The 15,195-nt window shown below is 37.5% G+C and overlaps 1 protein-coding gene across 1 annotated transcript in view; it reads left to right on the forward strand.

Annotated features, from left to right (window-relative positions):
- The window catches only part of SCIN (scinderin), a 1,026,348-nt gene that overhangs the window by 639,908 nt on the left and 371,245 nt on the right, over nt 1-15,195 (forward strand). The window contains exon 10 of the mRNA XM_044066756.1: nt 13,916-14,006. Within this exon, the coding sequence (XP_043922691.1) occupies nt 13,916-14,006 (91 nt within the window). The remainder of the gene's footprint in view (nt 1-13,915; nt 14,007-15,195) is intronic.

The following is a 15,195-nucleotide window of genomic DNA, read 5'->3' on the forward strand; positions in this document are numbered from 1 at the left end:
GTGCCTGACTATAGAGTTACCTATGACTAGAGTGTTGGGTACTTTGTTGTGGCTTATGGGCTGTGGTTGAGTGGCACACTGAGTATGTGTCATTTGGGTTGTGTTGGGGGGGGGGGTGGAGGTTGCTTGTGTTTCTGCTTTGGAGGTCCCTGTTGCTTGGGCAGATTTTAATTGAGAGCCTTTATGAATGTAGGTGTATATTTGTGTTTCTATATATGTGTTTTGGTGGTGAAGGTTTTGAGGGACTATGTGATGAGTGTGGTGTGGTGCAAGTGTTTACCCTCTCCTCTTGACTTAGTCCAGTCTTGGGTGAAGAAAGCTTTGCTTCCAGTTTGACTATATAAGTGCCTCTCTCACAGGTTGGATGGTAGGAGGAGAGGGTTGTCTGTGTATATGAGGCAATTGCTGCATTGCCCCAAGATGCCGAGATTCATCAGGCAGACAGGAGAAAACACTGGGAGCTGACCCTTAGACATGCCTGGATAGGTGCTTATTTATTAAGTACTAAAACCTGTTTTCCTCTTGACAAGTGAGGAAAGTTGAGTGCTGTAGTAATCTGTAGTTTATTTAGTGCTTACAACTAGTTCTGAACAAGTGCTGAGCTCAAAGAAACAAATTTGAGTGCTAAAACTAAACAACTGACTAGTTCTTAGGGAAAATTTGAAGAGCAGACTTTATGGTGCCGGGAATACTTTAACCCTAGCTAAGTGGGGGCTCAGAAGTCCTGGATACAGCATATCTGATCTGGACTAAACTACTTGCAGGAAAGGCAGGAAACAAGCTTAGATTTTTTTTTTGTAAAGTGGAAAGGGAGTAAGGAGGAGCAGAAGATAACTCAATGTTAAGAACTAAGTGGGTTGGCCTTCTCAAATGTTCTCCCTGTATTAGGTAGAATGAGGTAATGACACTAAACTGGGAGGAATGTCCCAGATCAAAGAAAAAGGAGAAAAGTATTGTTAATCATAAAGTACTAGTAAAAGTAAAGAAATATAGAATTAAGACACCCAGAGAGCTCCAACAGTAGAACTAGTAACTGGGCTAATAAAAAGGAATTTTCAAAGGCCCTTATTTCTGATACATGTAATTTTATATGAGCTGCAAGAGGAGGCAAATCTGAGTACACTTTCGATGCAGAGAAGAACATTTTTAGCAAACATCAAAGATGGAAACAATACTAATTTCATGAACTAAAAATACAGTGAATCAGGAATGCAGTCAGTTCCTGTCACGGTATTAGAAACATAAAGCACCTGGAGAAATGATAGCCCAATAAGCCTAAGTAAGCATAACACAGTTATTCATACAAGAATGCATGCAAAATGAATTTTGCAATCCTGATTAAAAGAGTGTACAAAAACATTATGCAATACTGAGTACATCAGTATGTAGATATTGATTGGTAAATGCCAGTTTACATTTCTTTGGAGACTGAGATTAGTGCTGAGTCATATGTGAAGGGAGGAGGGCCTGCTATGGCAGTTTGACTGTATGTGGTAGTGCATGGAAGGATTTATTGAGGTTGGGTAATAAAGAAGTAGATATGTGTATTACTGAAGTATATTTTCAATCAGCATTTCAAACTGCTGAGTGTATTAGTGTTTTATAGTTATGGAAAAAAAATATTCCATTCTTTTGAGTTGCATGTAAAGTAAAGTCCTTTACCATTATTGTTGGATGGGATAATTAGGTCATATCTCATTGTTTATGAAATTTGTCTGCAAGTCTGGTAGGTTTTCCTTAAGCTGTCATGGTTAATTAATTTTATGAAATGGACCTAATCAATAAATATATTCTCTGAGCATAGATATTATCAGTTCAGTGGTGACACAGTCATTTTAGAGTAGTGACTTTATAAAATAAATTGAGCTCAGATTTACATTCATGATAAAGTCATACTGTTATGAGCAGTAACAGTTATAGAGTGGTATTCATAGTCAATAGCTCAAATGCATTAGGAAATTTGGAGGTGACCGCTGACAGCAGCAGCTAAGCCATGATTCCTAGAAGCCAATTATTGCAATTTCAGTGTCGCCGAATGTATGTATGCAAATAAGCTGATAATGAGATGCTTATGAGAAGTGATGCAAAGTTCTTAAGCTAATTAATCCTATTTTTCTCCAATTGCAATTCATAGTCAGTTTTTCCCACTTTCCTGCACTTGTCACAGATGAGATATGAAAAAGGAAGACTCGACAAAAGTATTAGAGTTGCAGTTGGTGAGAATGTTATCTCTTCCAGCAAGCTTTGCTATTTCTAGGTCAAATTTGCTTGTCTTGGCCAAACCAAAACTGCTTGTATCCAGCATAGTGGGACTGTTGTCAATGTTGTAATTAGCAGGGAATTCCACTATGCAGAAGGACAAAATAAAGACTCATGGTTGCACAGCAACATTCATTTGTATGAGCTGGGGGGAACAGCAACCAATGCATGCATGTAGAAGACACATCTTGACTCTCCGAATCTGTGAGGTAGACCAATATGTCATCATGGACCTTTTTTAAATGGACACTAGTAATATCCCGGCTGTGTGCAACTAACCTATGTGAGTTGCTAATGCTGCATCATGTCCGTTATGTCTGTTAGATGTCTCCAAAGTAGTCATAGAGGACATGCATGATGACAACACTATCATTGTTTTGAACCTGACAAGACTACAAAAACATGGTAGAGCCAGCAAGTGGTCTAGCGCCACCTTGGTTTACCAGTGGACATTGTACACACTGTAATAATATGTTCAAAACCAAGGAATTCACAAGCAGAAATACTGGTGAAGTTTTTCCGATTAAATTCTTTGCAAATTGTCAATCAGATTAGGTGATTTATTTCGCATCATGCAGCTGTTCAGCCTTGTATGTAAAACAAACCTCCTGGTGTGTAAAATTTCGGATTTCAGAACACCTTAGCGACATTAGGACTGGTAAACCAACCAAGTTTAGATTTACTGTGATTGATATTATACAACGGAATACACATAACAAATCAGGTTGGCATGGAATATTAAATAAAATGGAAAATAAATGGATTATAAAATTGGGTGCACTCTTTTCCCCTTGTCTAAATGAATATATGTGAAATATATGTGATGTAATTTTGTTCATGGACTCCTGGTGGCACTAGACCACTTGCTATATATATGGCTGTGGCATTTTGTAATGAATGCAGACACTGAGGAAGGCCTAATGGCCAAAACCGGTTTGTTTTTCTCCATCCTCCATTAATAAACGGATTGTTTCCCCCTGTTTGCTGGCTCTGCCATGCTTTTGTAGTCTTCTGATGTTTTTGAGCCATGCAATAGCCGTACGTGCAGAGGGCTGACTGATTTCTCCTTTGAACCTGGCAAGCCCAATGCATCTAACACAAATCCACACTGAGGTATTCAATCAACACTGCCTGATGTGGCCACCTATATCACCAAGTGGGTAGACCACTGTATCAAATACATGGCATCTAAATATGTTGAAATGTGTGAAGTGACCTATATCTCATGTCCGTGATGAGGTACGCAAATCTGGGCTGTCTGCTAGACCCTTTCCTGTAATTATTTAAGTGACAGACATCACAGATGACATACACATTTTGTGTCCAAAAAACTACCTGAAGAACTACAGACTGTGGGAAATCATTGACTCCAACTGTGATATTAGTATAATACAGACAGTATCAGCACACACACACACACACACACACACACACACACACACAGCAAAAATTGCTGCCGCAGACATGGCAGTGCCTGTAATCACAAAAACATGGGGGGACATGTTACATCAGGAAAACAAATACACAACCCAGGTATAATGTAGACATCACACCCTATATCAGACAAATATGTATGTGACAAGTAGGTATGTGACCTGTGTCCTGGGGTACATGGTAAGTGGAATGTCCACAAGCATGTACTCACAGTGCTGACTACTTCCTTATATGTAACACAACTACTGAATATGTTACACCAAATGCATGAGTGCTACCTGTTCCGGTGATGCACACAGTACATACATAGCTGTTTGACAACATTACTGGCATGGGTAACGTTCATGACAGTGTGGATGGTGCCATGTATATCTGCCATGTCCAACAGTCAACTAGCCTGTATTGATCATAATGCTACATATAGGCATAGCAGTGCCCCTTCTAACACCCCAAGCAGATGTTACAGTGTCAGGATGGTGTGCTTCATTACCCTCATACGGTGCGGACATGTCATAATGTACAAGTGTGTTTGTTTGGAATCATCTCTGATCACTCTAAATTACATATGTTATGTCAGAGACATGGGACTACTGGTGGTGTTATTCTGATATTGTCCATGATTGTGGTTGGTTATTGTAATGTTGTCCATGAGCCTTTACCTGTGTCCCACTTGCTGGAGACCTCTGCTGAGATTACACTCATATTCAGGCAAATCAGTTTGCACATTTTCTCAATATGCACCCTACCCCAAGTATATATCACATCCCTGACAGATGTTTTTTGCATTGTTCATGTAAGGATGCTTATCTCACACAGACATCTTCCCCACTGCTATGTCACTTTGTGTGACAGTCACATAATACACATTTTCACTGTGCAGTCCGTACTGTACCATGTCGATATGTGATTGGTGTTGCTACTACAACTCGCTACATTTCTCTTCCATTGACATGATCTCATCTGCTGTACATAAGGTTGTTTCACCTGTCCTCTCTCCCTGTGTTCATTCCTACAATTCATCTGTGTGTCCCTGTTCAATACAAACTCTTGCCCTGAGTGTTTATTTTACATGGCCGTCCATGTATCCTTTATAGATCATTTACACAACTTTGGTACAAAATGCCAGGAATGGAATTTCACTATATGCACTGTCCTGTACTGTGCTTGGACCATATATATATCAAACCTCTCAAATATCCAGATCTTCGCAGAATTTCCAGATTTTTGCCTTATATATCTTTTGGTGTGTTCTTCATAAAACATACAGTTGAGTTTCAAACTTCAAATTCCTCAGAAAATGTATTTTCACACAAGCCCTTTGTTATTTTAGTACATTTCTAAGTTTAAAAAAGCAAATAAGTAAAATCTGGCCCTATTTCTGGGCCATTGTCCCCCTATTTATATTCTGCTTTGTCCAGATTTCTTGCACTAAGAGATTGAGAGCTATGAGGAATATTATATGTTTATCAGTGGTGATCACTGTGGCATTCCGCACAAACCCACTAACCTACAGAGCTCTAAGTAAAACAGGTTTGGAATCCATCTTGTGTTACATGGCTTCCTGGCTGACAACACTGTTGCCAGTTGGAAACAGCACTTATTTATGTTTAAACGCAGTGTGCAGCATGGATATGCAATTAGTGCTGCTGCTTACCACGCACACATGTACACTGAAGCATACATGGAATTTATTGAATCCTAGGGAATGTGTGTGTATATATATATATATATATATATATATATATATATATATATATATATATATATATATATATATATATATATATATATATACATATTTATCTATGTAAAAAATAAAAAAACACTGCAACTGCACGAAAAAAAGAAAAACTGTATAAAATAAACGTGAAGAGAAGACTCAGTGACAGACTGCTTATACAATAAATAAGTTTAGCACTTTCATTCGCTTTAATAAGATGAACAGCATATCCACAGACATTCTTCACTTAAATACATTTAAAATAAATTAATACATAATTAATTGACAATGCAATGATTAGCAATTACAAACTTTTAAACCAAGGCACCCTCTATAAAATGCAATCTAATAGTGGTGTCTATCATTTAAAAGGCATTTAACATTCAGAGTGCCATTGAAACCAGGAAATACTTCTGCGATTAGAAATACCTGCCATCTAAGTTCTATAATTTCCAATGCAGTACTGAAATTATCAACATTTGGTGTCATATTTATACAATCCAGTACAAAAAAGACATTTTTTTTAAAATCAGAACATTCTAATGCATGCTTAGCTAAAGCTATCTAAGTTCTAGATCCACCAGAGGCAACAATATCCTAGATCTAGTCATTACCAACATGAATGACTGATGTTCCACACCTGAAGTCAACGCCTCATTGGTCCGATCTGACCATAAGCTAATTACCCTAGATATCCACATCCTGCCCCCACCCCCCATTAAGGAAACCATGGTTAAAAATTTCTCCAAATCCAACTTCATGCTTCTTAAGACAGAAGTGGTGAACTTCATGACACCCATGCAGATGGACAATACAGTTATGACTACTGAATCCTACACAATTGCACTTTATAAGCACTTACATGAGTGCATGGATTGTGCAATCCCAAAAAGAACCAAGACGCTATCCTCCAAAAAAAGGAAGCCAATCTGGTGGTCCTCGGCCTTAAACAAACTGTACAACAGAAGGAATAAACTGTTGCAAAACAGAGTAAAATCTCACGAATGGAGGAGCTCCCTGGTCAGCCTCAGTAAGAAGCTGCAATCCCTGATAAAATCCTCCAAAGCTAGTTACGAAAACAAAATCAGCACTGATTCTAAAGACAACCACAAAACATTCTATAGCTATGTCAAGAATCTCAATGGCAACACTCAGATCTGCTCTGAGTTACAGCACAATGGCACTAAATATACAGACCCAACTGATATTGCCAACATCCTGGCAGATAGGTTCAGTGCTAACTTTACCCCCCTCTCACCTCCTAAAGAGCCCATCTCTATACCGGAAGAATGCAAAGTTCCTGTAATCATGGCTGCACAGGTAAAAACCACACTCTCCAAAGCCAAGAAGACAGCATCCATGGGACCAGACAACATCCCAGGCTGCGTTCTACATGGACTACAAAATGAACTGGCACCCCACCTAAGTACCATCTTCAATCATAGCCTCACCTCAGGTTTGTGCCTGCTGAATGGTGCACAGCAACGGTTATCCCACTCCACAAGGGGGGAGCCACCACGGACCCTGGGAACTACCGCTCCATTAGCCTGATGAGCGTGGTCTGCAAGGCCATCGAATGTATCATTATGGAACTTATAAACAAAGACATTGGTAATCTCCAAACTCTGGACCCCACCCAGTTCGGGTTTGTAAAAGGCAGATCATGTCTCCTAAACCTGACAAACTTCTTTGAAGCAGTCACCAAAGCCGTAGACAAGAGTAAAGTGGTTCATACAGCCTATCTAGATCTTGCCAAGGCTTTTGACACCATCCCCCACTCAGGAATTAAAGATAAACTCACTAAACTATGTATGAATCCTTATGTCACAAGATGGGTTGCCAACTGGCTCACTGATAGAACCCACCCTGTGAAAGTAGCAGACTCCAAATCTGACTTCAGAACAGTGACAAGTGGAGTATCATAGGGTTCAGTCCTGGGTCCTCTCCTGTTTGGTATCTACTTCTCTGAATTACAAGCTAACAAAGAAGGTCTTTGACTAACGAAGTTCACACATGACTGCAAACTAGGAGCCATAATCAAAACTCCTAACAATGTGGACATCCCACGAAAGGGCCTCACTGAGACAGATGCCTGGTGTCAAAGCCATGGCCTCAAGCTCAATGCCAAAAAGTGCATTGTCATCCCCTTTGGTAAAAACTATGTACCCATGAACTACAACATAGGTGGTAGTATACTTAACACTGAAAGTGTGATAAGAGACCTTGGGACACAGGTGGACAGTAGTCTCTCCTTTGATAATCACATCGCCACAGTAGTCAGGAAATCCTTCTACATGGCACACCTCATCACAAAAGGTTTCTCATCCAGAAAAAAACTGGTCATTGTTCTCCTCTATTCATCACTCATTAGACCCATTATAGAGTACAATGTCCCTTTTGGTATGTACCTCACAAGACATCTACAACAACTGGAAAGGCTGCAGAAATACCTCACAAAGAGGATTACTGGCCTCAAACAGATGCCCTACACAGACCGTCTCAAAAAACTACAGCTTTACTCCATCGCATATCGCCTACTCAGAGGTGATCTCTGCCTAACATACAAAGCTATGTCAAACCCAGAGCTGTTGGACATGCTCCACTTAAAGAAATCCCAATCCCTCCGAGCTACACGCTCTAGGGACCTAAACCTTGTCATCACAATAAACAGAAGATGCCGGAGGGATAGATTCCTGTTCCAGAGACTTCCCATACTCTGGAATAAACTACCTATCTATATCAAACAAAGTTCCTCATTAGCACTCTTCAAGAAAAATCTTGATGACTGGATGGGAAATGGGAAATCCACCCCGGGGATCAACTCTGTGGCTCTGCTCGACAGTGGCACAGGAAAATAATTTTCTTGGGTGGCAAAAGCCAAGGTACCTTTTTGGCTGGGCTTGTATAGGCCCCAGTGCCGATAGCCTAGTACCTACGTATGAACCTATGAACCTATGAAGCATTGTTGATATCCTTGTTTCTGCTGGCTAGGCAATGTTCATATATTCTTTTGTATAAAGCCCTAATGGTTTTGCCTACGTTGAAATTATGACATGCGGTGCATGTAGCTAAATACACTATGCCCCAACTCTTGCAATTAAATCTACCTTTACCAGTGATCAGTTTTTGAATGTGAGAAAAATAAATACTTTTGGAAGAATCAGTGTATCTACATTGTTTACAATTATGGCAAGGGTATGTGCCTACAGCTCCTTTAAGGCTGGAAGACACTGTGTGATTTTCCCCTATCTTTAGTATAGATTTAACACTGGCTACTTTCTTATAGATAAATGTTGGATGATCACCAGCTATCTTAGCCAAGTCCCTGTTGCCAATATAAACCTTCCAATTATTACAAATTGTCTTCCTAAAGTCCTCAGAGTCCACACAAATGGGTATAGCAAAGGCACAGTCCATTTTAGTGCTCTTCCCTTGATTTATACAATGACACTGGTATTGAAGCTCTGAGACTTTTAATTAAGTTTAATGTTGTCAAAATTAATGCATTAAAACAAGAAGTCACCGATTTGAACAACCGAGTTCTGAACAATGTTAATTATGGCAGCTTTAAGGGATTATATGAGGCTATTCAAGTTAAATTGCAAGGACATGTTGTTAGTCTTGCTACTAGAAAGAGAAACAAGCTTGCTCGTGATTTTTCATCTTATTCTAATAATTTAGCTTATATTTTAAATCCCAAAGCTGGAAAAAACATTAAAATGTATCTAATAACAGTGTTAATAATTCAGATATTAGAATTGCTAATGTTAATCACAGAAGTAGTGTGCATTGCATTTCAAATCAGACAGCTGGTGATTATTGTAATGTTAACTATGATAATGGAAATGAAGCTTTGAATAATGAACCAGGTGAAGGTAATAGTAATCAAAATGTTGATGTTAACACTAACCAGAGTCCGTCTAGTGATTCTTTTCAGGCAGAGGCATCCAAGGGTGCCAGAAATACGAACAAGACAGGAGTGAAACAGAAGGAAGGAGAAGCAATGCAAGAGATAGTTCCCTCATGTACTATCTATAACCTTAGTGATTTAGCTCTTACTGATGCTCAACAAAAGGTTTTAGACAAAGGTTTTTCCTATGCTCCCCCTGTTAAAGCCCCCTTGGTTGGTACAATATTAGATTTTAAACTTTACACCAGGAAACAATTTGAAATTTGACCTGGATGGTATTGAAGTTGCATCTAATAATGAATGTAAGAAACCTAGTAATACTAATCCTAGGTTGATGCCTACTTTAAATGTGTTCAGTGAATTATGTGAAAAAGAGTTTAGAAATATTTGTAATAGAAATTATGGTAGAAGAGTCCATTTTGAAATGACGGAGTTAACTAGTTTGAAAGAACTTAGACATAATCAGCAGTATAGATACATGAAAGGTGATAAAGGCAATGGACTGGTCATTATGAAAACATCAGAATATAAAACTTGTATGAAACGTTTATTGGACGATAGAAAGAATTATCAACTAGTTAGTAAAGACTTAGGAGAAATTTCAAATATATTGATAACACTTTATTGGAATTGTTGAATAACAGTTACATTACTTTAGGTACTTTTGAATTTCTTTTAAATGAGGAATCAGTTTTAAGTATGCTATTCGGCATACCTAAAATCCATAAAGATTCTACAAATCCACTTTTCCGACCTATAGTTTTGGCTAAAAAAGGGAAAACAGTGACCATTTTACATTATTTGGATTCTTTGTTAAATCCTTTGGTCACTAATATCCCATACTTTATCAAAGATTCTTGGCAATTCTTAGATTTTTTTAAAGAACTATATTTTTCAGAGTACTGGAACTTTTTGGTAACAGTGGATATAACATCTTTATATACATCTATAGACCAGACCATAGGCATAGAATTTGTTAAAAACCTCTTGACAAACCATTCTAAAATGGGTGATGTATCTGTACAGTCCATTTGTGTGTTATTGGATCTAGTGTTAAAAAATATGTTTTTCCTTTTGATGGGACTATTCACCGTCAATTATGTGGGGTTGCCATGGGTGCAAACGTTGCACCAGCTTTTGCAAACCTGTTTCTATGTTGGTGGGAACTGTCTGTCCTAACTAAATATGGAGTTGTTTGGTTGGTTTTCTTTATGTGCATGTGATAACAACAGCTCTTATCTCCTGTCTACAGTTAAGTAGACAGTAATGACTTTGTGCAGCATTTTGACAAGAGCCTAATTCCTGGTCAACATTGTTATTACCTATTTGACACATAAGCTAGGAGTATAAGGAGAGGTGAAAACAACAATTATGTTTTGTTTTTCAGACTGGGTACATTTCTGCAGGTTTAACAGAAGGTGGGGTGCATGATTTAAAAAAGGAAGAACCGTTCATTGGTTGTATACGCAGGTGCAACACAAATTTGGTTTGATTATTGATTGATTGATTGACTGATTTGTTTATTTATTTATTTATTTATATATGTATGTGACATATGTACATTTGCTGAGACCTGTCAGTCTTGCTGGCTTTGGTGGAATTATTTAGTTATTTGGTAGAATTTCTATATTAATAAGTAGTTGTAATAACAGAAGTGACAGAGTGAGACTCATATGGGAACAGTCTAATTAGTTGAGTGAGTAGTATGTTGAAGGCTTTGGATATAGTGAGAGAGATACAGTGCTGAAATAAAGAAAGGAATGGAGCAGCTATGTTAGATGAGTGTCTGCAGTGATTCTTTTTTCCAGAAATTAAATGGAATCTTTGCTGATTCACAAGAAAGCGTGTTACACAGTCCTCATTTAAATGCTATAATCTAATACATTTTTACACATTGCATACAACTGAAGATTTATTTTATAACAAATAGTTCCTTAACTCGCTGTATTGTTTTTAGTTTAATGATCTCCAGTGTTTTCACAGAAATTATTTACTTAAGAAATTACTTAAATTTACTGTGGTGAAGTTGCCTGCAGTGAGACACCTTATCATAATACACATGTGGAACTATACTGTGGAACAAGACTGTGTTATAAACATGAGTTCTAGGTTATTTTGACTCTAGGTTATGTCGTCACATTGTCTACTGTTGCAGTGACACCACATCCCCATGTAAAAATGGGAAAATTGGTATTGAGGATGATTATGATGACTTGGCATGGGTAGCCAAACATTTCATCCAGGCATGCCTTGAAACATCTGGTACCAGCTATGAATCTGCTGTGTGCTGGATAGGAATTACATACTTCCTGTATCACAGCCACACCAAAATGATGTGCAACTGATTGTACTGCTGTCCTTTCACATGTGTTTTCACAGCATCTTAACGTGATCTCTCCATAGCACCTGCCCACCCCAATGTTCCGCTTCCCACCTTGCACCTGACTATCAGGCCCATAACAGAATACAGTGTGCTGTTTGGAATGTACCTTTCCAAATACCTAAACTACCTTGAAAAAAAATAGAACTTCCTCACTTAAAACTCTTGGGTTTGAGCTCCCTAAGTTGCCCAAAGCATCAAAAAGCTTTGTTTCTCTTCTCCTTTGCTGTCTCTTGCAGGCTATTACATGTAGATCTATGCCTGGCCAGAAAAGATGCAAATGACCCAATCCCACTCAATCTACTGCATAAATTAAAAAGGGTAATAACTCAAATACAATGTCAAGCATCCCAAATCTATATCACAAAATAAATTGGACGTCTTGACAGGTATAGCTCCTATAGAATTACCCACCTCTGGATCAAGCTTTACTTTTGGTAAAGCAAATCACATCCTTCATTTTCATCAACTCTAACTTAGATGATGTAAAGAATTCCCCATCTCTGGAATAAGCTCTCACTTTCTGTAAAGCAAAGCACATTCCTCACTTTCTTCAAATCTAACTTCAAAGAATGGATCAGAAAACAAAATTGTATTCTAGGTCCAGCCCCTGTATTTCCTATGGACAGGGAAAATAACTAGTTAACTAGTTGGATATACTAGTGAGATTGGCTAAGCTTAAAAAGACTTAACTGGTCTGTTTCTAACAGTAATCCATAAACCTGTAAAGTGATAGAGTGTATAGCTCTCTCACATCTTTGCTGGGAAGCGGTATGTATATAAATATGTGTGTGTGTGTGTGTGTGTGTGTGTGTGTGTGTGTGTGTGTGTGTGTGTGTGTGTGTGTGTGTGTGTGTGTGTGTGTGTGTGTGTGTTTTCTTTCTTCTCTTAAGGCCAAAGGCTTTAAATACTATTATTAAAAACTCTTAAATATGTGCAAAAACATTCATTTATATATTTACTTATTTATTTTTGGAGTTAGACACTTTGACTATACATATGAACAATGAACTTGTGATTACTGACTGTAGATATCAAGAAATACAATATAATTTGAAAATGAAGACAAAACAAAGTTTGGAAAGGATTAATGATATGATATATTTTAATGTTTTATTTCATAGTCAGAATTATAACAATGTTATAATGGGAATTACTGAGAGGGATGAAAATGACAAAAAGAAACTACTTCCATACCTATCTATTGCAGGCAGAAGGAATAATTAAATAATAGTGAATATATGTGTGTATGTATATGTGGGGGGGTCTACTACTACTATTAGAGCCATGCAAACATCAATATGGCTAATGTAAACACACTTACATCAACAAACAGATGTCCTCTGAACATGATATTTGACAACTTTGGAATGACATTAAATCTTTCACAGATTCCTGCTTTGACTAAAAGTTAGGAAGCCCTAAGGGGTATAGCAGAAGAAGGCGGCACAGATCAGCAGTGTTATACTTAAGGGTTTGTGGGCTTCAAGGATTGCATGGTCATCATCAGTTGTTTTTGGAGTACATGAATGTGCAGACAGCACTAATTACTACTAAGACAGGACGGTGACTGCATTGGGCTTAGGCTGAAAGGAGACTAAGTACTATTAGCAGAAGCTCTGTATGACAGTACCTTTCTCCTATTGCATCATTTTTCCACCAGCAGTTGTTAGATCTGAGAAACACACATCTTTATCGCTTATGCATGTTTCAAGATATATCCTGTACTTGTTGCAGGAGCATTAAAGGTGTTTCTAATTCAGCATGGGGTATTTTTCTGTATTAACTCTTGCACCAGGTATAAAGTGCTTCTTTTTTTTGTAACTATACCAAAGATAGGGGAAGGAAGTGATGTTAACATTTGTATTTTAATAGTACCGTCTTTACTGAATGGCCTGTTGAATCTCTAACTTCACATTTTTGTTTCTCCCTTTTTTTGACAGAAATAGCTATTATTATTATTATTATACAGACTGCATTGCATGTACTGTTGTATTCTACTTGCTGTTTTCTGCTTTTGATAGGATATTTTTTTACTTTAGTGATGCTATTCTGTAATTTTAAAAGGGACACAGGAAATAACTTGTGTCTTAGTCCATAGAGCACTGCATGGTATATCTCTCACAAATGCACTCTTATCAGGAAAATTATTTTATACTGATGGTTTGCTATTAGTTATTTTAGGGCTTACATTTACTATTCACTTAATTAGGCAAGGTGCAAAAGCTACAAGAGATGAACTTACAACATCAGCATTCCTGACAGTCCAACTGGATCGTGCTTTGGGAGGCCAAGCTGTTCAGGTAAATCTTTAAAATTCTCAGAATTAACCATGGCGATTTGATTCATAAGGTCTTCAAAACAATAACTAAAGAAGATTAATTGCAGAAGACCAAGGGCCAAGACAAATGTAATCATATTGCAAATACTTAAACCTGAGGCTGTGACTATGACATATAATAGCTAAATTGTCCTTAAAATACTTAGTCTCACCTTCTTAAAACACTCATGACTAGTTTCATATTTTAGCAAATTACAGTGTGATTAGTCCACATAAAAGGTACACTTGTTGCTTGTTGCACTCTGTATTAAATGTATAACTGTTTTGTCTCATGAATAGTTACATGAGTTTTACAGGGTTAAACACTCTGTAGTTCATTTACTATTGTTATTCTTTACTTCTGCTCATCAGCTTGATATTATTACTGCATAATATTTCATTGCACTTTGCTGTGTCAGTAGCTCAGCAGGTTCCATTATATAAGGTGTATTGCTTTAAATACTAATGGGCAGAAATTCAGTTTGCATATCATGCAGTGCACATTCCTTATAGAAGGCAACTCTGAATGAGAACCTCATGTAAACTCCTTAACAATGTCTGTGCTGTACACTGAACATTCAGTCAAATCTCCATATACAACATGGGTTCAGATTTGGGAATTGTATATGGAGAATTTGAAGAAATTAATAAATATATTTGTTTTCAATAATGTATCTCATTAATCCCTAGAGACACCTCTAGACATTTCAGTGGGATTAGTCTAGTATTGTTTCTGGTTATTTAACATTGCTTTTGCATTTTTATATTAATAATTACAAAACCATATTATATACAACTTACTGAAATATTTTGTGTTAAAAGCTCATTTGATGTGAAACACAGTTGCATTGACACTTGACTTCTGTCTAATGCAGCTAAGAGACATCAAATGCTGTAAATGTACAACATATTTATATGGTCATAATTTTCATATTTACATAAAATACGTCCTCAGCCAATCAGTGTAGACAGAACTAGTAAGCATCAAATGGTAGCCCACATCTGAATTAACAGAAAGCTGCGGATAGTATCTTTGTAACTTGAGATTAGTAAGGTAGACTAAGTTGTTTACAAACATTACACCATTAACATGTACAGTGTTTATTGTGATTTGTAAAATCTAGTTCAAGTCTGAGAATCAGGGAATCCTACAACTGTAGTGATTAGTTTGC

Source organism: Protopterus annectens, chromosome 3.part1 (assembly GCF_019279795.1).
Source record: "Protopterus annectens isolate FY-2018-M chromosome 3.part1, PAN1.0, whole genome shotgun sequence".
NCBI lineage: Eukaryota > Metazoa > Chordata > Ceratodontiformes > Protopteridae > Protopterus > Protopterus annectens.